Below are 27,725 nucleotides of genomic sequence, written 5' to 3' on the forward strand. Positions count from 1 at the left end.
AATACTTCAAAACATTTATTGCATAAAAAAACCACAAAATTCATTATTATCAGATGTGTAATAACATGTAAGTGGTTATTTCTTTTGTGTTTTACTGGTTAAAACGGCTTGACTCTGTTCCCGCTTGCGTTTATTGATGGGGTTTCTCGGGTCATATATGTCAAACCAATCATCTCCTTTGGTAGACGCGTCCTTGGCTAAAACTGCACCTTTGTTTTCAAAATGCAGCTCGTGGGCAAGCCTGTAAAAAACATTGATTATAGATTTGTTTAGAAATACTTAAAGTAAGGGAGTCAATTATCTTGAAGACCAATAATATATGTACAGCAGTAAAGAGATTTAAAAATGACAAAGGCAAGTTTATAGTTATTGAACAGTCCGTTCGTCCGTCTGTCCGTCTATCGAATAATAATTAAAGTAATGCCTGCACGACTTAATTATATGCATATTGCCGAAAAGATAATATAGATTAGGTTTATAATAAATTATTAATAATGAGCAGGCAGCATTCTGCTGATGAATTCACATCTAATATTTCACAATAAGTTAAATTATAATAACAGCTGAAGTCCCCGGCATTCCCGGTCTTTACACAGTGTTTTTGAAATCATATGTATGTACATCAGAGGCGACTATAGGGATCTAGTCGTGGTAGGTCACTTGAAAAAAATGCGTGACTAATCTTTATTTGATATTGTGAAAAAATGCCCATACATTATTATCTATATCAATTTGTAAGTCCGCGACTCTAAATACATATTATGTTAAAATACAGGGTTTTCCAATAAGAGGTGTTATTTTGATATTCAATCGTAAAAGATCAATGGTTTCGTTGCTTGTGTGGCACGTAGCGCCGTCTTGTTGAAAGTAAACGTTGTCCAGATCAATACCATCCAATTCCGGCCATAAAAAATCATTAATCATCTCTCGATAGCGATCCATTCACCGTAACTGTTGCTCCAGCCTCATTTTCGAAAAAGTAAAGTCCAATGACTCCGCCGGACCATAAACCGCACCAAACAGTCACAAGTTGAGGATAGAGAGGCTTTTCAACAATAACTCTTGGGTTTTCCGAGCCCCAGATGCGACAATTTTGCTTGTTACGAAGCCACCGAGGTGGAAATGGGCCTCATCACTCAAGATGATTTGCATTTGATTCACTCAAGTGAATTTTAATAATTTCAATGCGTTGTTGAAGCGTGTATCGTTCCATTTTTATTAATGGCGTAGTTTCTACTTGTCAAATGTCATAAAATGGCAGCTTCAAAAGTAACATCTACCGAAATAGCGGGCTATTCAAAATAACACCTCTTATTGGAAAACCCTGTAGTTAATTGGAAATAACTACACAATCCACGTACTTATAAGAGATTACATTTTAATATAGCTGTGCACAACGTTAAAGTAAATAAAATAAGAGTTTAAAATGCCCGTCCGCAGTTTCCAAAGATACTGGGTGCGAAGCATATGAAAACAACCAATGTTCCACCCACGACAAAACATATAATATTTATCGTGCTGTCTCCCTCACAGTCATGACCTAAGCGTCCATAAGCTTTCTTCGATACCTAATTTTTACTTCGGCTTGTGAATGAAAGCTTCTATTAGAGACAACAGATGTCACTGCTCGTCACTCGGCGCCGCCGCTCGCAGCTCTGCTGTTTCGCGGTAGATTTCAAATAATTTAAGAATAAGACCAGTTGTTTTGATGCACACAATTTATTATCATTGTTGTCTTATAATTTTGGGGGTCGAACACCAATTGACCTAAGGGAAGAACCATCACTGATGTACACTGTACACACTAGTTTTCCTCTCATTTTGAATGTGAAGTATGCAAAATTTTATCGAGAAGTTGTTACGAAACACGGTTCACTATAATAGACATCAACGCAATACAAATTCAAGCCACCCTAAATATTAAAAGCTTCACAAGTTCCCCGCATACCTATACACTGGGAAGCAGGCGGCCGCTTCGTCAGTTGAAACCAGACACCGCGCTAGCAAACATGTGGCATTCGCGCCGAAACCACAAACAACGCGGTCAAATCCGCGTCGTATATCTATTGTTTGGAAACGATAATATTTCCGGTGTCTCCTCAGACCATGGACCAGGACCACCGTAATCGGGTCCTGAGAGTCAACGTAGTGATGAATCCGCGTGTGTACCGACTCAACTCCCGGCTGTGGACAGCAAGCGCCTCTGCCTGCATCATGACTTGACGATTTCGTAAGCCATCTTCAACCTAAAACCCCCTTATTTTGTGTTCACTTCGTAAATTCAGTAGTTTCAGTAGTTCCATACACACAGTTGAGAGAAAGAGAGAGATTGATACCGTTTTTATGGCTAGGATGTACACCCAGTTGTAAACTATCTAAATAACCCCTTTTTTTACCGCACCCCTGACTTGTGATATATGAAACCTTATCTGTACTGACCTTGGAGAGCTCGAGGAGAACAAAGAAGTCCCCCACTCCCTGCAGACAAGGATCTCATCGCCTCCGTTACCGAGCTACACAAGTGCCCCTGGTTCGATACCAGTAGGCACGTGCCTTCCCTTGAGGGCCCCCATGTTATAACATAGCAACTGTCACCCATGATGGGGCCTTTTATAACATAGCAACTGGCGCCCTATTGTGAGGCCCTCTATCTCTTAACTTTATAACATAGCAAAGTATAAAATTCTGCTTAGATGGGAAAAGAGGATTGGGGTGGTTTTCGAAATCTCATTTAGACAGTGACCTTACTATTGTGGTGAAGATAAAGTAAATTTCATCAATTTCGAAATAAAATTGTAGATATGTATAAAAATAAAATCCACACCGCCTGCCACAGACACTCTCCTTTATATAAACAGACAGACAGACGAGCTGAAGTACCCGGCATTGCCCAGGCCTTACGCAGAGTTTTTCGAAATCTAGTAAAGACAGTGACCTTCCTCTTGGTTTGCAGGTCAAGTGTGCAAAATTTAATTAATCAAATCTACGCCACTTGCTCGATGTCCGCCAGGTGTCCGCGCACCCCCCCCCACAGAAAAGCATAGTTTACTAAAGTAAGGCAACGGTTTGCAGAACAGTCCAATGTGGGACTTTTCTGCACAGGGTCTGACTATTCGTTTTTAACCGAACCATTTACAAATCATGTTGCATAGGGATGCAAAAATGAATGAGGTAAGTAAAATATAACAAATGTCTAACTAAATAGTGTAACAAAATACATATTCGATTTTGGAAACAAGCATGAACTTTTGTTCACCCGATTTGGGATTCGCAAGTTTTTCCGCAGCCAGCAATTTGTACGCCATTTTAAAAATAACTAGTAATTCTTATGCAGATTTTATTCTCGAGGAAAAAATAGTGATATAACAATGCGAGTTGCCTGTTTGCTGTCAGATGCATTAATTGACAAATCACACGAAGGGAGACGGTCACGCCCCCTCCCAAGTGATGCTCCGCGCAAGTGGTTTGTTCCCCTTTCCTTGATGGACTGGTCTAACAATTTGGATGTTAACCAATCAGAACATTAAAACGTCAAAAGACGTAAATATGATAATAGCGGTCAAGACATTAGAACGTCTTTTCACATAAACGCGCGAGATTTTACAAAAATTGATTTATTTCCATCACTAGCATACAGATTCCCATGATTTAAAAAACAGAGTATCGATAATGAATAACGCTACGCGTCTGTATTCAAGAACATCTATGGAACGTAGAGGTGCATTATCTAAGCCGATTGAAACTGTCAAGATGTTCGTTAATAATTTGTTGCGTTACTAAATAATTTATTAAAAATATTTTAGTTTGGACGGTTAATATTTTGAGGTGACTAATAGTTTTTAAATATATTTCTTCAATATATAAAGTGTTATTTCTTTATATTACTAGCGATTTTTACATATTTTTGACGTTTTCATAAAATGTATATTTAGAAACGCAAATATTTACGTATAACAACACAATGCGATAGTGAATTTCATAATCTTTCCAAAACATTTTTTAGAATGAGGCTACGTTTCCCAAAACTCGTAAATAACACAAAAATTATCACGTTCTGACAGTTCTCAAAGGGACACATAATAAATAAAATTCTATGTCTGAGAGGTTAAAAATGATGTCATGTTTGGAAAAAGTGGAAAATTCATTTATATTAGCATAATACTCATAAATAAATAATAATGTTACCATTCATCACTATTAAGTACAGCGATATCATCGACCGGAACAACCTTTTTCGTTGTTGTGGAAACTTCACTTTCCTCAGGTTCATTGTGCTTCGTCTTGGCTGAAGATAGCTTCTCCTTGAATTTACTCAACAGTGCCAACGTGAATGCTTCCCTAGAATATAAAGAAGAAATTAATTAAAAGCCAGCACCGGTGAAACTAATTTGAGGCTGCAATTGTCTTTTTTACAACACAATATGTCTCCTAACAACTTTGCTTTCAAATGCCTTTCATTATTTATGTATACCATACTTTGAAGTGCAGTTTCTGGCAGATTTACTGGAAATGGTTAATATGCTCATTTCATTTTAAAAACACTCTTAATCTTTTTTTATTGATTTTTTATTTAACGGCAATATAAAGTAAAGTAAAAAAGATACAATATTAAGTAAAATAAAGATATAAAGTGATGTAGTTTGTTCTCAGTCCTCCTCACTAGGTATTCCTGTTCCGAGGCGGATTGTAGGTTGTTGTATTTGTGTTGATCATGATTTCCTCATCTTCTAATTTGTTGGTTCCCACAATCTTCATATATTTAATGATTTCCTCATCTTCATGTTTAGTTAGCCATAATTTGATGTCTTTTTTAAACTTTTCTATATCCATGGTGTTTTTAATTTCAATAGGAAGGGCATTATATAATTTTATAGCATGGAAATAGTGGTTTTTCTGGCCGAAAGATGTATTTAATTTTCTAATGTTTAGTAGATTTGAGGATTTCGTCCTTGTAGTGTAGGTGTGTTGTTCAGCAAGGTACTCATATTTTTCTTTATTGAGTAGTACATTTTTTGAGTACAGTTTTATAATGCTGAACACGTTAAATTAAAAATGCTGAACACGTTAAATCTGTTTGATAACAACGGGAAACAATTATTTCAGTAACCGGAAATGTAAAATAATGTATTTTATTAGCAATTTTGTTCAAAATAAGGATTATTTTATGTCTTTGTTCAGGCTGTTTTGACATGAAAATAGGTTTTAGGTTCTTAGTTTGGATTAAATAAAATAAGAAAAAACTATCAACATCAATGGCTGCCAAATGAAGAACAAATTATCGAAACTTTGTGGCTTGACATTATATAAATTTGTTTTTTTTAAACTTAGTTCTAAACCACTTTATTTGAGTTATATAGGTCGACCGATTTCAGTTGCACTCAACCTTCTTCAGGACAATGAATAAATAAACTGATAAAGTTTGTATTTCCATTGTCCTGAAAAAGGTTGAGTGCAACTGAAACCGGTCGACCTATATAACTGAAGAACAAATTTAATTTTGACGAAATAACTAATTTTTTCCATTTCCAGTGACTGAGACAGTAGTTTTTCACGATTGTTAAAATGATGCGAAGTGTTTTTAAATAATTTGTGCATATTAACCGTATTCAGTAATTCTGGATATATGTATACCCTTTTTTTTTATAAAAAGACATTTTTAAAGTATAAAGTGTGGTGTACATACTTTAAACAACATGTTTAATGTAGCAGCACGCAACCAGCTTACTAAAATAAACTTGTTTTAAATTTTACACAACTGATAAACAACCGTTTACCTTACTTGAATGGTTGTATTTTAGTTTTGTAAAATTTAAAACACGTTTATTAGTAAGGCCTGTAACTTTTGCTGAGCTATACTCTGGTAAGTTTAACTTATATGTAGTGTTGTCGAGGGTCAGCCCTATGCAAGTGGCCAAGGAACCAAGGAGCTGATGTTTGACTCAGTGCCGGTCTTGGTGTTGTCCACCATATATTATGTATAAATATGTTCAGCAAACCTTACATTTAGAATTCTTTCAATTTCAGTTTTTATATCATTTTCATAGAAATAAAAAATCAATGAGTAAAGTTTTTTTTTACTATAATACATCTCTTTTAAAATGCCTTAAAACTTATGAACCTTCCTACCCAGGAACTGGAGTCGACAAGCCTACCAAACTTACCAAATGACGATTGAGTAGGATTGAAATTTATTTTGTATATTAACTGCTTTAATGTAATATGATTTCAGAGATGTTGATAAATCCGAAATGGAAGTGGGTTAATTTTAACTTACAAGTTTTGCATTTATTCATTACAGAAAACGAAAGTGAAATTCAAATAGATTAGAAGAAGTATGCATTTTTAAGTGAAGTAAAACCTTCCCATTTCCAACATAAAATGCTTTTGATTTTGTGACAATTTTTATGTTTTATGTACTATTTGGAGAGACGGAATCTCATTCAATTTTAAAGCATAAATATGAAAACAATATGATGAAAATTGGACAGTTTATTATTAAAACAAGATAATGTATTTTAGATTTGAAAAAGAGGTGCTTTTACGTACCGTAAATAAATACATTTATATCCAAAGGTGCGCTAGGAGCCCCAAAGTTTTTACATTTGAATGCCCATTCTGGGAACTGTGTACATTATTTCACTTTAAAAATAATAAAAAAAAACTGATTCATGCATCATTTTGTTAACGTATAAAATACTACAGACAAAGATACAAAAAAAAAAACGATTTTAGATTTTAACGGGCAAAAGTATTATTGTGATTATTTTTGGGTTAATATGCCGTGTTGCGTTTCCTCCTTCTTTAGCCAACGTTATGGACAGCTTTACATCTGCCCTGATGATGGATACTGTAATGCTGTCCGAAACGTTGGCTAAAGAAGAAGCAAACACTACACGGCATAATAACCCAAATAAAATCACGCAAAAAAAAAGGTCATTTTTCCATGTAAATAAAGAGTTCACAGCACAAGAGTATTTTGCCGACGAGCGCCATCGCGCGCGTACTAATAAAATTTGCCACGAGCGCTATAGCGCTCACGAAATTAGTTGCTGTTTAGCGCGCAGTAAGGGAGGTTGCTCACACGCATCGCTAATTTTTTATCTTTCTACGTGTTACATTAAGTTCAAATTATAATATTATTATTTTTTTTGTATTAGGCAATTCACCCTAAAGAGAGTGCTATGTGAATAATATTATTAGTAATTACAATATAAAAAGGATTTAGAAAAGGACAATTTTTAACCCAAAATGTCGAAATATGAAAATCGAGTGAAAATAAATGTTCTTCAAGTTGTGAAGAAAGTGAGAGTGGGAGTGACATTGTGGTGCGGTAACACCGGTGCAACAGCAAGGATTTATTTATTTATTTATTGGCTCGCCAACAGAATACATCACATAATTTTAACAGTAATTTACATTTATACATGGTTATAATGATGTTTCTAATTATAGGTGAGCACAACATTCATCTCAATATTATTTGTGTAATAATAATTGGTTAGTTACAGTAATAATAAATTTAATTACAAGAGTGTATATAAAAACAAGGAGGATCGAAATCAATTATTAGGAAGAAACTTACATACTTATTAATATATTATACATATATACATATATATGTATACGCATACATGCATACATCTAAATACACATATAAATACACATACATACATATATACACACATACATAGATGCGTACATACACATTTAAATACAAACACACTCATAAGTGTGTACACTGTACGCATATTGTATGCAAACATATATACACATATGCACGCACGAATCATATATAGTGGAGCTAATGCATAAGTAGGTGATTGGTAAAGAAAATGCAATAATAATATGGCTCTAAGTGAGGAGATCATCAGATATAAGTATGTGTAAGTTCTTTCTGAAAGTATTAATTGAGTTTGAAAATATATCTAAATCTAGAAGATTGCAGTATCTATTATACAATCGAGTCATTCTCGATGTTGGTTTGAAAAAACTTGTATTACTACGACAAGTATCTATCCAAAAGGTTACAGGGTTTCTTGTGGATTTCGGTCTTATATTAAGGTTAATTTGATTAATTAAAGATGAATCATATACATTGTTAATGATTTTAAACAGAGAGATTATATCTGATATGTTTCTTCTTTTGGCGAGTGAGACTTCTTTAAAGTGAGTAAGTCTTTCAGCATAGTTACTGAGATTCCGATGTACTCCAGATTTGTAAGCTAGTATTCTGAGGTATTTTTTTTGAACGGACTCCACTTTCCTGCTATGAATTGCATAATGTGGTGACCAAATCACAGAGCCGTACTCTAAGATGCTTCTTACATATGAGTAGTACAAGATTCTGAAGCTACTGGTGTTCTTAAATGATTTAGTGACTCTGGTGATGAAACCGAGCATTTTATTAGCCTGATTGACAATGTTTTGGTAATGGTTTCTGAAGGTTAGCTTCGAGTCAAGTAAGATTCCCAGATCTCTAATGGAGTCTACTCGTTTTAGGATTTCATCACAGATCGTGTAAGGGAAATCAATTTTACGGACATTTCTCGTGAACGAGATGATATTACATTTGCTAATATTTAATTCCATGTTATTATCTATACACCATTGAGACAATGTGAGGAGGTCTTTTTGCAAAGTTTTGCAGTCTTCTTGTGAATTCACGGGTTGAAAAATTTTTAAGTCATCCGCATATAGTAAACATTTACAAAAAAGTTTTGCCGTTAGATCATTTATGAATATAATAAAGAGTAGTGGTCCTAAATGGGATCCTTGAGGGACACCAGATGTGACAAGTTTGGGAGAGGACTCATAACTATTAACTTGTACATATTGACTCCTGTTAGAGATATAAGATATGATCCATCTCAGGAGGTTGCCATGGAAACCTGTTCTTTTTAGTTTTTGGATCAGAAGAGGATGACTGACTTTATCGAAAGCCTTTCGGAAATCAGTATAGACTGCATCTACTTGTGTTCTTTTGTCAAAATTGGTACATAAAAAATCTACATATTCGATTAAGTTTGTGGTAGTGGATCTTTTGCATACGAATCCATGCTGAACAGAACTTAAAATATGTTTAAAATGTGTAAAAATGCTTTTATAGATTAAGGATTCGAAAATTTTCCCAAAACATGAGAGTATACTTATTGGGCGATAATTAGAGATGTCACTTTTATTCCCAGATTTGAAGATAGGAGTGATACGTGCTGTTTTCCAAAGATCAGGAAAAACACCTTCTTTAAGAGATTTACGAAATATAACATTATTTATATTTCGTAAATCATGAATGATTACAGCGCTGTGAAGAGGAGCAACTTGATTTGTGCCTGCTGTAGGAAGCGGTTCCATGGAGACTGTGCGGGAAAGCACATATGCTAACTTTTATATTCCAGTTTTTGTTAACAATATATATTTCCATAATTTTCTTTGTATTTTATTATCCTTGTACAAGTTTTTATTAAGAAAATGCCGAAAAAATTATTAAAATTGAAAAATTTTTTTGGAAAAGATACAGTTTTTTTTCGAGACAAGGGTAAATGACATCAAAAACAAAAGATTCCTTTGGCATTTCTAAGTATAATGTTATGATGCAGGGCTAGACTCCTTTTGTTTTAATATTTTATTCATTAATTTGTTCTGCATCATCACATTTATCCTCGCCGATTCTCTAACCTAGTTAGGAACTGGGCGATTGTCGCTGGTATTGGTTTTGGTAAAATTTCGAATCATAATTTAAAATTTAACATCTGAACCGGGCGGAAACAGAAAATCACTTCTTGGCTGGACAGTCAACGTGTGGGTTCGTGGACTGTACAGACGATGGTCGCAGTGCTTTTCGTTTTTGAATAATTAATTGTATGGAATGTAATTCCCTTTTTTGTGTCGCCGATGAGTGCGATTTTGCTTACGGGCACGGCGGTAAACGTTTTTGTGACCGAAAAATAACCATTCCCGAAGTGGGTAATAGTGATTTCGCTGGACGGAAGTTGTTACGGACGGACCACGCGACCGCCGTTATACGATTGAACGGGAATCCGTAAAGTAACGGTCAATCCTGCGTAGGATTGGATCATACGCGATTTATATTTTGTGCCATGCATGGCTGTCAAGCGGGAACTTCGTTCTTTTTGATTTTTTGGAGTTTGAATCCCGACATCGCACGTGTTCGACGGGCCGAGAAAGAGCCCTATGTATGGGTTGCAGCATCCCCAGGAACGGCTACGCGCTTATAGATAGCTGGAGTTTATGGATGTGGCCAGGAGGAGTATATCCACCTTTCCAGAAGACGGATCACGCTTCTACGGAGTTACGTCAGCCGCCGAATGGGTGTGCGGGACGTTCCGTCGCTTCTCCCATCAAGAAAAGCTGTGTTCGGCATTAGAAAACGCGATGTTCGGCACCCGTAGTTTAGATACAGATAGCTAAAAACTGGTCGCAAAATTTAAAATTATGCTGATGAGCCCTAGCTCAACAGATTAACAGAATTATATAATTTTGACTTACCCCAAAGACCGACCGAGGATAAATGTGATGATGCAGAACAAATTAATGAATAAAATATTAAAACAAAAGGAGTCTAGCCCTGCATCATAACAATACATGAGTAGAAAAATAATGGCACTAAAAGGGGAATGCACTAATGCACTAAATGGCACTACACACAGCTTTAAACTTTACCTGTTTAAAGATGTGTGTACCTTCTCGCTTGATGCTTTTTAGTTCGATATGGAGCAAACGGCTCGAGGCGAAAAAGATTCTTGCTTAATGTTTGACAAAAATTCACGATTAGTGGTATATCTATTGCGTCTTGTGTCGAGCTGCTCGAATGTGTGGACGCAATGACGAGCATGGTTCAAAGTCGAGCAAAACTGTCGAGCATGAATAAAGGTGGGTACTTAGCTTAAGGTTAGGTGAATTTTAAAACCTAGGTTTGCTTGAACACAATTGATAAAATAAATACATAGTCATAAATACTAGCATCTCAACATGTAAATTATTTATTGTTGGGATTAAAACACTGACAACAAAGGTAATAAGGTTAATATTTTGGCATTATTATATAAAATACATAGTATGTACACATCTTAGACTCTCTTCCATCGTGAGGCCTTTGGGGAACCAAGCAGGAGTGGAGAGGAGAGACAAAATCCTCTTCCATAGTGGGGCCTTTAGGGAACCAAGGATGGTGGAGAGGAGAGAGGCAGGCCTCTTCCCCCGTGGGGCCGTCAGGGAACCAACGGGGAGTGGACTCTCCCCCCATGAGACCTTCGGGGAACCAAGGAGGAGTGGAGAGGAGAGATGAGATCCTCTTCCCTCGTGGGACCTTTAGGGAACCAAGGGGGATTGGAGAGGAGAGATGAGACCTGGGAATACACATGGGTGACTGTTAAAGGAATGAGGTAAAATGGGATATAGCACAATGGGCCTATGACCTAAGTGCTCACCGTCTCCGCTCTATAAATAAATAACACATCATAGAATAAAGAATAATGCAAGAAGTGCCTTGTGGGCGAATATCGTGATCCAAATATTTTCCTAAATGAGGCTAAAATTTGCAATTCAAAACTGTGTTCACGATATTCGAATGGAAAAGAGATCTATGATGTCAGGCGATTGTAAGTAAGACGGAGCGCTGGGCTGTTGGGCTAAATGGAACATTTGTTTCCATTCAAATGTATTTTGTGTTTTTCTTTATTCCATGGTATATTATATATGCTTGGAATGAAAGTAAAATACATAATATGTATCTATTAGAGATCACAATGAAATTACATTTATTTAAAATATTATATAAATCTTAGACATGAGCCTAGTCGCATTTGCTCAGTCAAACCCTGTATGACATGGCATTTTGTTAAAATATTACTAATTAAATGTAGTTAAAAATATTTAATGTTAGCAAATAACGAAGAAATTGCTTAGGATGTGCGTACTTTCGAACCTTCCAGTTCTCCTTGCTGACTTTCTTCGGTCTCACAACATTTCACAAATTCGCCAGTGAGTTAGGGCAGTTGAAACTAATCACACAAAAAAATAATTTATGTATATTATTAATTATTTGTCTAAGTAATAATCGGAATGTGATAAAAATAAAAAATAAGGTCATTTTGACTTCTTCGAAATCCCAACGCAGTCTTCAATATCGTCTGAATCATGGACAACGGCTTCGTCCCAAGGTCCATAGATATTTTCCTTATATTTCTGCCAGCGTACAAATAAAACCGGACAGTAAACATTCAAAAACACCACAGAGACGAGAAAAATACAAAACATAGTCTTTGAGACAAACCACAATGAAATAAACGCGCAAACAGTCGTCGAAGTGAATACAAAAATAGCACAGCGTGAATTTAAAACCATGTTTATCAAAATAGGAAACAAAACAAAGCACTGAACGGCTAGTGTTATTAAAACAAACGCGTGAAACGAAGTGCCTAATCTTGATGCTAAACAAATTGAACCAAATATGGCCGCATTTATCGAAAGCGAATTTGAAACGACTGCTACGGAAATGCCGTAGTCTGAAAATATCAAATGAACAATCATCATGATGGCTGTCGTGGCAAAAATCGTGTCAGTACTAACTGTGTCAGTTAACGTGTGTAAAATAGGCGACACTATGAGACCAAACACTAAGAATATTAACACTGTCTTTAAATGGCTAAAAATATGGCAACTTATCGAGTCTTGTTGCTCAGAAAACGTTAATAATTTCTTCTTCACGAATTCACTATTTTTTAAATTAGATTTTATATCTTTTTTCGCTTGTCGCCGCAAATAACTCTCGATAGAATTTTCTAGAAATGAATTGACATATGCTTCTTCACTGCTTATATAAGAGTATTTTTCACCCGATCCTTTTTCACTCTGTAAATTGTATTCCGTTGCGATTTCAACCGTGCTTTCAATGTTTGATACCACTTTTCTAGTGTTCACGTATCGAGCTATTAAATAAATTATATATCCGGTTGCAGTGATTGCGCATGATGAACCAAACACAATTTTAGTAGACAGCCATTCGTTGTAGAGATACGTGAATAGTACACAGAAGAGAACGCAGGTTGAAAGTTTCTGTGTGACGCGGCAGGAACCGAGGAAACTTTCAAAGAAGGTCACATTCTGGGGATGTACGTTTTTTCTCATTTGCTCCAGGAATTTTACGTCTGTGTAGTTGTCTTTATAATGTCCGGTGTTTTCGTAGAGATTTTTCCCCCAAGGTTTCTGCCCTTTCTCCTCTGATGTCCCGTGAGGTCCTCTGCAAAAGAGAGCGATTTCTTAGCTTTGGATGTGTTGACTTTACATTCGCTTTCTTACATCATTCTTTTGTGTCTCATTATCTTATATTGTGTGGATTTTTTTGCATTTGTGTTTTATAGTCACACTCATCAAGATCACTTTTTGTCACTTTTCCTCAATATTTGGCTATTTTTCTGGAGCATGACGAATTATTGTCATTTTGGGAACTCTTTTATTTCCACAAAGGTATGGGTGTTTTTACATGCACAAGATGCACTAAAATAATATTTATTACTCTTGCAGAAAAAATATTATCGTATATAAATGTATTTCTTCATCGCGCTTGCAAGACCGGCCATGTGAGTTTTGCCAAATTTTACAGGGGAAGCAAAAAAACTTCCCAATTTTGTATTCGGATGCGGCAAAAAAGTAATGTTTGAATGAGTTTTGTGCGATAACGGTTAAACTTATGCACATAGTCAAGATAGCATTATTTAATAAAAAAAAAAATTGGTGTAAAAAAACTTTTTGCTGAATTCTGGCACATAACCGTTTTTGCAAGCGCAACTAAGATATATATTTTTTGGTGACCGGATAAATCATCAAAATGATATTTCATCACATCTTTAAAAAGCTATATAAAGTCATAGAAAGTAAAGAAACAAAAACTTTATTAACTGGGTTAAATAGGTTAGGTTAGGTTAAAAAAAATAATTTTTTCATCGTTTTTAATTACTTTATATCACTTTTTAAAAGTGTGTTGAATAGTCACTGTGTTGAGTTGGCATGGAACCATATTTTTTCCACCCAATAGTTTGTACACGTAACTCAAATATAAGGAATCATCAAAAATCCAATATTGGATAAAGGAATACGATGATAGCTCCATTGTAACCTAACATTCTATTTCATAAATGATGCATGTATAAAAAAGAGAGGTTACAATGGAGCTCTCAAGGTTAGGACAATAATGGCACTCATCAAAGTAAGAATTGCTGCGTCACAATAATAATAAGGGGTTAAGTATTATTTCTCGTACCTTGACTGTCCTTTCCCTGGCAGTTGCTCCTTCTTCTTCCTGTACTTTTCCTGTTCTTCTTCATAATCCTTCACCATATTATTCTCCGGCTCTTCCTTCTTAGGTTCTTCAACTTCATCTGCCACGACCTCCTTCTTCTTGCCCGACATCTCTCGCTTCAAATCTCTTATCTCTTGACGGATGCTTTCACTGAAAAATGAGACAAAATGTAGATAAACTTTCAGTGGTACAAAGATCAATGATCATCTATTTCAGGATATCGCTCGCCATACACTACCAATGGGAGGTGACTGGGTAACTCCATCTATCCACTACATTGGATAGATATATACAATTCTTATAAATATATAAACACGGTTCCATGATAACTCCTCAAAATGACTATTCAACACACCTATAAAAAGTGTTATAAAGTTAGAAGTGATGAAACAAAAACTAGGTTAAATAGGTTACATATATAAATATTTAACCACTCAGAACATTAGAACGTCAAAAGACGTAAATATGATAATAGCGGTCAAGACATTAGAACGTCTTTTCACGTAAACGCGCGAGATTTTACAAAAATCGATTTATTTCCATCACTAGTATACGGATTGACATGATTTAAAAAACAGAGTATCGATAATGAATAACGCTACGCGTCTGTATTCAAGAATATCTATGGAACGTAGAGTTGCATTATCTAAGCCGATTGAATCTGTCATCTTGTTCGTTGATAATTTATTGCGTTTCTAAATAATTTATTAAAAATATTTTAGTTTGAACGGTTAATATTTTGAGGTGACTAATAGTTTTTAATTATATTTCTTCAATATATAAAGTGTTATTTCTTTATGATACTCAGAAAAAAGTACATTTTTCAAAGCTTTGAAATAATTGTAAGCGATTTTTAAATATTTTTGACGTTTTCATAAAATGTATATTTAGAAACGCAAATATTTACGTATTACAACACAATGTGATAGTGGATTTCATAATCTTTCCAAAACATTTTTTAGAATGAGGCTACGTTTCCCAAAACGTGAGTTATGAAGCTTTTAGCAAAACTCGTAAATAACACAAAAATTATCACGTTTTGACAGTTCTCAAAGGAACGCATAGTAGATAAAAGTCTTTGTCTGAGAGGTTAACCTAGTTTTGTTTCATCACTTTTAATGACTTTATATAACCTTTTAAAGGTGTGTTGAATTGTCATTTTGAGGAGTTATCATGGAACCGTGTTTATATATTTATAAGAATTGTATATATCTATCCAATGTAGTTTCCTCAGGATAGCTACTTATATTCAAAGAAATTCAATCTCTCTAGTGTTATAAAAAAGTATATAATATAATGAAGACACACATATATTTATTTCATTGAGGGAAATTTAAAAAAAACAAGACTTAAACATATACTACGGGCTGTGTAACTCAATCATAACCTACGATTGCATTGGGTGGGGAGGTACAGGAAGAACAACATTAAACCTGTTATTGAAGACACAGAAATCTATTTTACGTGTTATTATGATGAAACATTTTCAGATATTCGCGCGACGCTCTCTTCGAGGAATTTAATGTACTAGATGTCCGACAGTGTTATATAAAAAAAATGGTAATCTATGTTCATAAAAATAAAAACAAAATGAAAACAGCCAAACACAAACATCAAACCGGAAGTAAGGGAAGAAATGACGTTTCCGTTCCAACAAGCAACAGTGCGGCTTATCAAAAACTATTCTCATATCTCGGTCCTAAAATATATAACAAAATCCCTTCACAGCTGAAACTGTGTGAATTGTCATCCTTCGGTCCAAAAATAACATAATGGTTATTAGATCTAGGCAGGATTGATTCCGAAATATTACTAAAAAATGTAATCTGATAATTATTTATCACCTATTTATCAAATATTTAATGCCTAGTTGTATCTTCGCTTTTACAAACTTATCTTCTCTCAAATTTGAAATTTTTTACCTAATTTTTTATTTTTCTTATATTCGCCATTAGTGTATTACCTACTCAATTTGCTTGTCATATAATTCAACAAGACAGTGTTAATATTATGTAATTGTGTTACTATTATGTATTATGTAATGTTACTGTTATGTAATTGTGTACATGTATGATTTGAAACCTGTTAATTTCACTGTCCTAAAATGGGAAACCTTCCTAGTTGGACAGTCAAAAGCTTCCTTCCATATAATATAGTGTATCTTTTTAAAATAAATAAATACGAAAATATTCTTGAGTTTTATTATATTTTCCACCTGAATAAGCGTTCTTCACAACAAACATAAGTCTAAAGAGGATTTCCTGTAAATAAATTCAGTACCATGACTTTTGACAATCTAAATTATGACATTTGACTTGAAATTTTGTGAAGTGCTTTTTCAGAGATAAAATAAACATATAGGCTAGCGCCACACTTGACGGAAATTCCGTCGCGTAACTTCCGCGACGGAACGCCAATACATGTAATTGCATATAAATTACAAATAGCGGGCACACTACGCGGAAGATCGGTCGTTCCGTCGTGGACGATCGGTCGCTCCGTGGCGGACCGCCGACACTCGCGTCTGTTCCGTCCTCCGCGCACCGATCTTCCGTCGGCGGAAGATCGGCAAAGTCGCATTCCAAGTATTTGTATGCATCGCGCCACATTCGGCGGATAACACGCGGCGACGACGAACGCACAGGATGTTCGACACTGAAAGATTTATTATCGAAGTGCAAAATAGAGTTTGACTTTGGGAGAGATATAGCCGTTCTAAGTTTTGTATTTTGCTTGGTAATATAGTCCTTCGTTAAATTCAGCAATACATCAAATGATTGTATGGACATTCGATAATTATCGAATGCTTTATCTGGATAATGTCTTAGTTGCATATACAAGGTATGAAATTGCCCAATTTCTAGTCGAAGAGTATTTATGGGATGAACCCAGTATTTACGCTTTCTTTTTCTTTCTTCTTCTAATGCCTCATAAATAGCTATCACTTCTATCGGATCCATTACGACCACGCTGTATAAGCGTTGGCAGTCGACTGATAATCCGCCACTGAATATTCAGTGTGGCTGCAACGTATGGTAACGGATTGACTCCAGCGGAAGATCCGCGACGGAATTTCCGTCAAGTGTGGCGCTAGCCATAGGGTTTTCCAACAAGAGGTGTTATGTGGATTTAATTCAAAAAAACATTTTATGGCCGGAATTGGATGGTATTGATCTGGACAACGTTTACTTTCAACAAGACGGCGCTACGTGCCACACAAGCAAAGAAACCATTGATCTTTTACGGGAAAAATGTCCGGACCGTGTTATCTCTCGAAGAGGTGATCACTATTGGCCACCGAGATCTTGTGATTTAACACCTTGCGACTTCTTCCTTTGGGGCCACGTGAAAGAGAAGGTCTACGCCAACAGCCCAGCGTCGATTCAAGACCTCAGAGATGGAATTCGTGAGGCTATCGAGGACACAAGTCAGCCACTTTGCGATTTGGGTATGGAAAATTCATGAAAAGGATATGGTCCTGTAGGCGTGGTCGTGGTGGTCATTTGACTGATGTTATTTTTCACTATTAACGGCATACCTTCCTCTTTATAATGAAATAAACATTCGATCATTTATATTAAAAAATAGCATTTTTCTTTGAATATCAAAATAACACCTCTTATTGGAAAACCCTGTATTAGCAAGTGACGAAAAGAAAAACTAGAATGATATGTATTAAGATACATTATTGCCTTGCCAAGCATAAGTACTTCAGTACGCTAGGAACATATTTTAAGGTTCAAAATACCATAAAATCGAGGCAAGTGCGGTGATTAGGAAATCCACGGTGGATTAGTTGGCACACAAGTGGTTAATAAAATAACTTACGCTTGTTTCTTTCTCGCTTCTATTCTATCTTTGCCCAGATAGTATTCCTCTATTTCTTCTTCGCTCTTGGCGCCATCATTCTCTAGAACTCCATTTTCTTTACTACTGCTTGGTTTGGTATCCTTTTTACTAGACTTCTTGGCCTGAAGTTTATCTCTGATACTGCTGACTGCGGCTTTGGTACTCTCTGATGGGGGTTCGTCCTTTGAAGAAGAAGCTGATTCTTCGGGGTTGATATCTGATAATATAATTCAAGAAATTATTAATCTTCCAAAATCCATCATGTAACCATTGTCTACCGTGCTCTTTAAATATTCAATTAAATACATTATTTAATATTTCAGGTAACCCCAAACACTTAATTTTACATCTGTAAAAACTTCAGAACATTATTTCTACATCGAAATGCGAGAGAAGATCCAAAACTTCTGCGTTACATCATGGGAATATAAAAATAAGATTTTTTTTGCACGGTAAGGAGAAGCTTAAAAAGATTGTACAGTGAAACTCTGTAATAAGGTTTCCACATAAGAAGTTTTAGGGCTTAAAAGGTTTTGAATTTCCGTATTATCCGGGAATCAGTTTGAAAAGTGGTTGCAATGATAATAACTACAGGGTTTTCCAATAGGAGGTGTTATTTTGAATAGCCCGCTATTTCGGTAGATGTTACTTTTGAAGCTGTCATTTTTTGACATTTGACAAGTAGAAACTACGTCATTAATAAAAATGGAACGATACACGATTCAACAATGCATTGAAATTATTAAAATTCACTTGAGTGAATCAAATGCAAATCATCTTGAGTGATGAAGCCGATTTCCACCTCGGTGGCTTCGTTAACAAGCAAAATTGTCGCATCTGGGGCTCGGAAAACCCAAGAGTTATTGTTGAAAAGCCTCTCTATCCTCAACGCGTAACTGTTTGGTGCGGTTGTTTATGGTCCGGCAGAGTCATTGGACCTTACTTTTTCGAAAATGAGGCTGGAGCAACAGTTACGGTGAATGGATTGCGCTATCGAGAGATGATTAATGATTTTTTATGGCCGGAATTGGATGGTATTGATCTGGACAACGTTTACTTTCAACAAGACGGCGTTACGTGCCACACAAGCAACGAAACCATTGATCTTTTACGATTGAATATCAAAATAACACCTCTTATTGGAAAACCCTGTATATATGTAGTCGGTTTACTGCCAGAAGTCATTAAAAGAAATTTTTGTTAAAACTGAGATAGAAGTCACAATGTACTGAATTTTGTCATGATTTATACAGAAAATAAGTCATTATGTTAAATTGTTTATAGTTAATTGAGCATCTTAACACACTTTAATCGGGAAGAGTAGTTCTACCCGTTCGGTCGATTGATGCTTAACGTCGGGAAGGGTAGTTCTACCTTCTGCGCCCGCCTCATTTCAATGGCAGAAAAGAAGAAATTATCTGATGTTTTTATCTGAACATTATATACCAATCTCTTTATAAAGGTCCCAACTATATGTACATAATTATCAAATTGCAATGCAAGTCTTTTTTTTGTATTTATCTTGGAGTCTTTTGTGTACATCGATATTTCAACTAAAATGGCTATTATTATTGAACACCTGACACTTGATAGGTATTGCGTTTGAAGATCAACGAAATAAGTAATTTAGATAACATATTCTGTTATTCTAATAATTCAATTCCTGGAACCAGGGTTTTTATGACCATGAAACCCGAAACAAATCTTTCTATCTCTGTTCCGCACCCACTCAACTTCTAGGTGCGAGCGAGAGGAGAGTGTCGAGCATTTAAAAACAGCAGGTATCGGCAAACACAGTTAGGCGGACCATAATAAATATTTACAAGTGCGTGCCAGTTTTTAAAAAGCAAATTGTCCTACGGTTGTGTTCCGAGGAGATAATATTTATATTTGCTTTTTCAAACCTTTCAAAATGGATTCTGAAAATTACGAAAGTGATAACGAAATCGTCGCAGATAATTTATCTGCCTGTTCTAGTAATTATTTGCCTGAATTCCATAGTGAAAGAGAAGAATCTAGTGGAAGTGAAGAAATTCCTTGTAGGAAAAGAATGTCAGTGATGCCATTACAGTTCAGTGATTCTGAAGAAAGTTATATGGAGGAAGAACAAGGAAATATTAGATGAACAATTTTTAGACGTAAACTGTAACTGATTATATAAAGGTGATTAAAAACTTAAACCTAATAGTTTATGGTGAAAAAAATAAACAATATTATGTGAGCAATACGAGAAGCATTCTACGCTAAGTGATTATTCTAAATTTCATTTAAAAAAATAACCAATATTATTAGCACGTTCCGATGGTTTTGGTCCGCTGTATCGTGCGAGAGGCAATTGCACACGTGGTATTTCAATGAGTAATAATGTGTTACTCTGACGATACTTGAGAAGTGGCAATTGTTTTTGTTTTTATAATGATTTGGGCTTGGTGAAAATATAATAATTTGTAATTTTATAAAATTGAAACCTAGTTTATACTTAAAAAATTGAACACTAATGACAATGACTCAACAATGACTTTGTTTTCGATTTATTATGTTGCATTAGAAATAATACTTGGTTTTCAGCTACAAATTATATAGCTTGGGTATGCTGAGTTAGTATGTAGAAAATTTTATTGAAATATTTCCATTATTTACGAAGATATAGCGATCGAAGATATCCGATTTAAAACAAATTAAACAAATTCGCACGGGACCTTTATTTTCGCCCGTTTTCAGCGGTCAGCCGGCGAAAAAATAACCCGATCAAAGTGTGTTAATAGTAACATAAGTGCATATAATAACAATAACTGTTATTACAAAATCACTGATATATTTTAATGACATTTGAAAGTGCGACAACGGGCTGAAATGTACATAAAAGGTGCATAAAAATTATACCTGAAAATCACCAAACCATTTTGGTGACTTCTTGCGAGACAAATAATATTACCACTCTTTATAATGTTTGCAAAAAGTCTCTATGTGAAGTTTTTTTTTCTATTATTGTAAATAAAACACAAAAGTTAAATACACATACAAAAGTAGTTATGTTGTAGCTTGCGTATATTTTGTATATATGTATACATTTTGTTAGTTAATGACTTCTGGCAGTAAGTCGACGATATCTACAGATATTTGAGTGGTGAACGTACCTTTTGCAGTAAGCCGGCTGAGTTTAGGATCGTCCAAGAGATCATGAGTAGATTTTGGTTTTCCTCGAAACTCCGTCGATTCATCTTCTTCTTCCTCTGCCTCTTCGCCGAATGAAAGGAGTCCAAAATTCCTAGTGATCAAAAAAAAATTCAAGAATAGATTGCCACCACTGACTTCAAAAGAGACGGACAAGACCTAACTCTAATCTGGGTATCATTTCTATGAGCTGGAGGCATCTTTTTGGCACCAGGACGGTTATATTGAAATAATCAGACCAGTTTAACCAGATCCGGCACAGAAAAGTAAAGTTTGCTGAAGTAAAGTAACGGTTTGCGGCGCAGTCTGCTTTAAAAACAGTATGTGGGTCTACTTTATTTCCTCCCACATGTGGCAACACTAACTCGAATTAATCCGCCGCTATACGCAAGCGAGCACGAGAACAGAAATCTAAATTCCTTCTTCAACGTTCGATCTGACCGCCACTCTCCACTACTTTGTCTTCCACCGTCTCCGCGTTCTGTAAAATTGTAAATTCATCCTTACGAATAAATTTAATTAATATTGCAGACACTCATTTTAATCTCCCATCTCCTGAACACAATTTACGGTTCGGACAGCCACCGTAAATTACAAATACACACACACACACATTGCTGCCACAAGTATTTAGTTTTGAAATAGTTCAAAAACAGCAAATTTACCTGGAATCGAATGTAAAGCAAAAATATATTCCTCACAATTTGCAATCAGATACTTCTTAATCTGTTCACTTATGAGAAGTACTTTGTAAAATGTCAGAGGTTTTAGAGGTTAATATTAAGAAAAAAAAAATAGCAGCATAATAAAAAATGTTACTTACTTCACGCCAGTTCTATCTTTCTTCTTTTTCTTTTCCTCTGTCTTTTCTGATACAGGTTTGCACCTGGGAACAATATCACCGAAAGGGTCGACCAACACTTGCGTTTCAACTATCGTCGTCGGGTACAGAGGTCTATCATCTTGGTCGGTCAATACTTCTGATAGCTTCATCATGTTGAACACCGTTTCACCTGAAAAATGAAGAAAACAAAATAATTACATTTAACGAGATCTGGAAACACACATTGTGGAACCAGAAGATATAGCCACATATCCAATGACAACCCTGGTGAACTTTATAAAAGGGACCGAGTGACTGTTAAAGGAATGAGGTAAAATGGGAGATAACACAATGGCTAAGTGCTCACGGGAAGTATATGTAAACCGTCTCCGCTCTATAAATAAATAAAATAAAAATGCTAACAGATAAATGAACAAAGATATTTAGTAGGACATAATAAAGAAGAAACGAGACTGACAAACATAATAAATTTACCAATCGAAGATCAGAAATTAATAGAGCACTTACCAACAGAATTGTAATACAGATAACAATCAATATAAAGCACTTTTTTTTTTTTTTTATAGCGAATACCTCACAAGAGTCCCAACTGCTCCCATCTGGAGCCAGTGAGACTATGGCATCCCCAATTGGGGGATGTTGTGAGGCTGAAGGTAAGTGGGGAAGGGAAAGAGGAAGGTGGGGAAGTACCTGGCTATTCAGATCTAGTCACTAAACACGGCTAAAGCCATTTGGAGCAACATTTCAATTCTGAATGGTGGTCTTACACCAGGGCGATACTGGTAGTATCTTCCACTCTGGAACGTGCCGCAAACATACTATATATTATTTTAATTAATTAATTGTGAAATAACACAAATTAATCAAATAATATTTATTTGCGCACGCCGGGTTCGAACCCGCGACCTTCGGAATGGCAGTCCAATGCGTTACCACTGGACTATGCCGGCCGACTTGTCTGCGGCATTCTGGAATATAGTTCTAATACTCTGGTGACAGACCACAATTGAGAATCGAAATGCTGCTTGAAATGGTGTTAGCCATGGTTGGTGACCAGATCTGAATAGCAGGTTATTCCCCACCTTCCTCTACCTATTTCATTCCCTTCCCCACGCCCTTCAGCTTCACAACATACTCCGATTGAGGATGCCATAGCTTCACTGGCTCCAGACCATAGACATATGAATATTAGTAGACCTGCCCTAAGTGATTAAAAGCGTATTATTCCCCACTCCCCATACCGGTTCCATTGGAGCCGGCTGTGCTCGCGTATGGCCTCCCGTGAATTTAGAAAACGTGACGTCATCATTCTTGTGCGAACTATGGTCGAGGCATCATCGGTTCATTTTACGAAAAAAAAAATGGTGACTTGTGCTATGAAAACTTGTAAAAATAGATGTGAAAAAGAGAATAAACCCAATTGTCGTATTACATTCCATATATAAGTATTATTTTACTTTATTTTAAGCATATTCACATCGTATAATATGGATCAGTTGTAGAAACATATACTATCACATCGAGATACGTCTGGACGCGAAACACAAAGCTGGTTGGTTGCTGGAAAGTAAATTATGAACATTTATAAAAGTGTCTTAACTAAATACATAAACGAAATATTCGACTCTGAAAATAGAAGAAATTTATTTTGCCGAATTTGGACTTCGCAAATTTGTTCATAACGTGGCGAGTAATTTGCGCTCGCATGTAAAAATGTCTATTCATTCAAAAGGAGATTTTACTTTTAAGAACTTAATGGTGATATTAAAATGCGAGATGCCTATTTACTGTCAGATTGATTTATTGACGAATCACAGTCAGCTTTCCTCTCTGCGTCCCGCAACTCTTGTTTTAACCCCTCGTCCTTAACTTCTCGTCTATTAATATTCATATGTCTGTGCTCCAGACAGTATAACAAAGTTTGATGCTACTTATATGAGTGAAAACAGTACATTTTGTCTCTCCCTTATTTTTACTAAAAATAACAGCTCGTTTTTGGGAAAAAACTTGTTAGAAAGTTGTTATCCAGCAAGAAAAATCTATGAAATTTAATCCATAAAAGTTAAATATCCAAACCTGTGACTTTAGCGAAGATAGTGTGCTTATTTTGAAGTTCTGGTGTGGCGTTGAGAGTGAAGAAGAACTGGGAGCCATTATCGTCTTTGCCGGCGTTTGCCATGGCAACGAGACCTCGCCTGTTGAAGCGAAGACGAGAGTGGAACTCATCCTAGAAAACCAAATAATAATGCCATTATATTTCTTGGCGACCAAATTTTCGGACCAAAAGTGATTGGATTTGATTTGTTTGATATATTTAATAAAAATAAAGTGGATAAATCAATTTTCTTGAGTGGTTTCAAACACATAAAATAATATCTCTTTAGGAGACAATCTCAAGGGAAATCATGCTATGTAAGTGATGTCTACAATTTTTATAAGCAGTATACATATAACCTTTTCAATACTTGTTACGGATTGCCGAAGAACTGTCTTGCTATGGAAAAGGACTTCTCTCTAATTTCACACAAATGTAGCTTACGTAGATATTTAAAAGGTTAATTAATTAATCCTCAGACCTCTCGCATATTGACCGCTATATTTTTGAAGGACGCTGTCAGAAGGTCGGAGAATTTGTGTGTATTCCCACTTTGCAATAAAATCCAAATAAATTAAATATTTCTGAAAACTGGAGACTGTTTTTGAAAGGTGGATACGCTTTGTGTAGTAAGACCCAAGCGCGATGTCAACTTGGCCACCGACCGGTCTGATGTTTCCTTGTAGTGTCTGTATATCGGACGCTAAGTCTGTTATATTTTAAGAATGAATTTATTGTTTTTGTATATTATGTGAATATGCGGATGTGAAATTAATAAACTATTTGGGATTGTCTACATTCGCGGAACCTTGCATTATGTGCCTAGATATAAGATTGACACATTACTGAAAACATTAAATAAATGGTCAGCAGGAGGTGGGTACAAAGTGAGACCGAGGCAAGTCCATACGTTACGACGGTAAGGGAGATCCGACCAATGAGAAGCCAGAAATGGGCCGCTGAACCTTAGCTGACATTTTTTTATGTAGCTTGGTAGAGTCACAATTTTAACACAAAGGGGCTTCCGCTGGGTTTCCCTGCGCCTCGGACCTATCTCGGCACCAGCTCCCTGCTGCAGCCCCTTTCCGCCGAGTTCTGAGAATTTTATTGGCTACCCTACCTGACCGACTGAACTGACTCGCCAGCGGGAACCATGAGGCTTGCAGCGACCCTCACTAAACAAATTTAACTGCCTTTTTAAAGGCGAGCTTTCATATTTTGGCATTTTTCACAAAAGTCGTATATGTAACTGAAACGTCCTTTCAGGACGAAAGTCATTATTTTACATATCACAGAGTCATTTATGGCGTGTAACTACCCCAGTTTTAAAGACTGTGTGCATGCGACAATCCGTCAGGTACAGTCTAGTAAGTGTTATGTTTATTCCTTAATTACCAGGTGATGTGTGTAGTATGTATGTATGTGTGTGTGTAATGTATGTGGGAGTACATATGTGTGTGTGTATGTGCATTGAACAGTTTATTTTATTGACATGATGCCACATTTGAATTTGGGCAATGAATCTGAAAAATGTCAATGTTGAGTTTGGACAAATATCATTTAGAGTATGAACAGCTCGGTTAATTGGCGAATTAGATGCTGCATTTGTTTTATAATTTTTTTTTGCGTGTGGAATCTTAATGAAAAAACGTGTGGAGTGTTAATGAACCTCTTTGAGTTTTAATACACCACTGTACATATGTATGTATGCGTGAAAATGTTTGTAAGAGGAATTGAATTGCAGTAGATACTTAAATGTTTTCAAAATTAATTACCTTAAACGTAGCTCCATACACCGATTCACCTCCGGTTCCGTCTCCGTTGGGATCTCCTCCTTGAACTATGAAATCGGGAACTACTCGGTGGAAAATGGTCCCTGAAAACCAAAACATAACGTAGGTATTTAATTTCAAACGATTTGTCCCAACCGACAATCCCTATTAGCACAATTCGGCCAGGAAAGGTAGTTCTACCCGTTCGGTCGATTGACGCTTAAGGCGGGGAAGGGTAGTTCTACCTTTTGCGCCGGCCTCATTTCAATGGCAGAAAAGACGGAATTATTCAATGTTTTTATATTAATATTATATACCAAACTCTTTATAAAGGTCCCAACTAAATGTACATAATTATCGAATCGTAATGCAAGTCTGTTTTTATTTTTATTTACGTTCCTTTCGTTTACATCGGTATTTTAACAAAAGGATAGTATATTATTTTCGAAGATATAGCAATTTAAAACAAATCAAAGAAATTTGCGCAGGACCTTTATTTTCGCCCGGAGTCAGGGTAGCGCCAGTTCAAAAAATACCCGGCCGAAATGTGTTAGCGTGCGGCATTATCATTTGGGATGGCTGTACTCAAACTGTTATTGATGATCTACAAAAAGCCACAAAAATGATGATACTAATATCAACAAGCGACCGACAATATATAGTGTTGTAAGACAGTTTTTGTTGTTGTATTTGTATAAGAAATGTGATAGGTTCTTCGTACACATATATATTTACAAGCTACGTGACTGTGACGCAACCACAATAAGCCTATTGAAATGCTACTCTTTAAAACTGGTTTCCGTACATGGCGCTACCCGAATTATTAGAACTTGATCATTTTTTCAAGTGCAGTCGCGGAATTAATGCGATGTCAAGTGACTCTAGTGACGAAGATAGTAATATTTTTCTTCTTAACATTTATGTATTCATATTATCCAAGGAACTACACGAGAATGATGTCAAATTAATTTTTTCTTTCCAACCTCGATCCACTCCTTCTCTGTTAATTCCTTTCTAACGTATTCTGGTACATTATAGGATATTTTCCACCTCCAGAAAAATTTTACAATTACTTATTATTAATATTATTGTAATTGGCTATCATCCCATACGACGAAAGCAAATTTTCATTTTACGTAATTATAATTTTGAATACAGTATTATTATCGCCCCGTATGCAAATAGTTAAAGGTGAACCTTAAGGTTTTTTGTAAAAAATATTCGTATTAAGCGTGGCCAGCGATCCCAAAAGTTTACCAATCATTTTTAAAATACACAATTACCATTGTAATATCCCTCCATACAAAGTTGTATGAAGTTTCTGCAGGCTTTTGGGGCCTCTTTCGTCCATAGTTCCAAGTCAATATCTCCCACTGTTGTTTTCAGCAGGACCTGTGAATTTAAAAATAAATAAAATGTAGATTAATTCGAAGGCAAGAATTTATTTCAGATATTACAAAAAGTTTGGTTAGTCATTGGTTTTTGACATAAAATTTGTATGGAAAGGGTTAAAATTTAAATAATATTATTAATGATTTATGCCAATAATAAGTAAAGAATTACCTTGCCTAAAGCCGGTGGCTCTTGGATATAAATGTTACTCATTATTACAAATTACCATTTATTTCATTATTTGACAGATACACAACACAAAACATTTGGAACGGATAGCCA

General features: G+C 35.7%; 1 protein-coding gene across 2 annotated transcripts; it reads right to left on the reverse strand.

Moving 5' to 3' along the window:
• On the reverse strand, window positions 1–27,725 carry LOC149412154 (spliceosome-associated protein CWC27 homolog). Of its 2 annotated transcripts, XM_089646216.1 has the most exons (10): window positions 27,615–27,725; window positions 27,335–27,443; window positions 26,055–26,155; window positions 24,261–24,411; window positions 22,164–22,353; window positions 21,304–21,434; window positions 18,146–18,383; window positions 14,279–14,467; window positions 4,186–4,338; window positions 1–241 (listed from the first exon to the last, which is right to left on the reverse strand). In XM_089646216.1, the coding sequence occupies exons 1-10, from the start codon at window positions 27,654–27,656 to the stop codon at window positions 76–78; spliced, it is 1,470 nt and encodes a 489-aa protein (XP_089502342.1). In that variant the 5' UTR covers window positions 27,657–27,725; the 3' UTR covers window positions 1–75. The 2 variants fall into 2 exon arrangements, with proteins under 2 accessions (XP_089502342.1, XP_089502341.1); XM_089646215.1 differs by lacking the exons at window positions 1–241; window positions 4,186–4,338 and adding an exon at window positions 9,695–13,258.

Source organism: Hesperophylax consimilis, chromosome 24 (genome assembly GCF_061612785.1).
Source record: "Hesperophylax consimilis isolate HC1 chromosome 24, BYU_Hcon_1.0, whole genome shotgun sequence".
NCBI classification, from domain to species: Eukaryota; Metazoa; Arthropoda; class Insecta; order Trichoptera; family Limnephilidae; genus Hesperophylax; species Hesperophylax consimilis.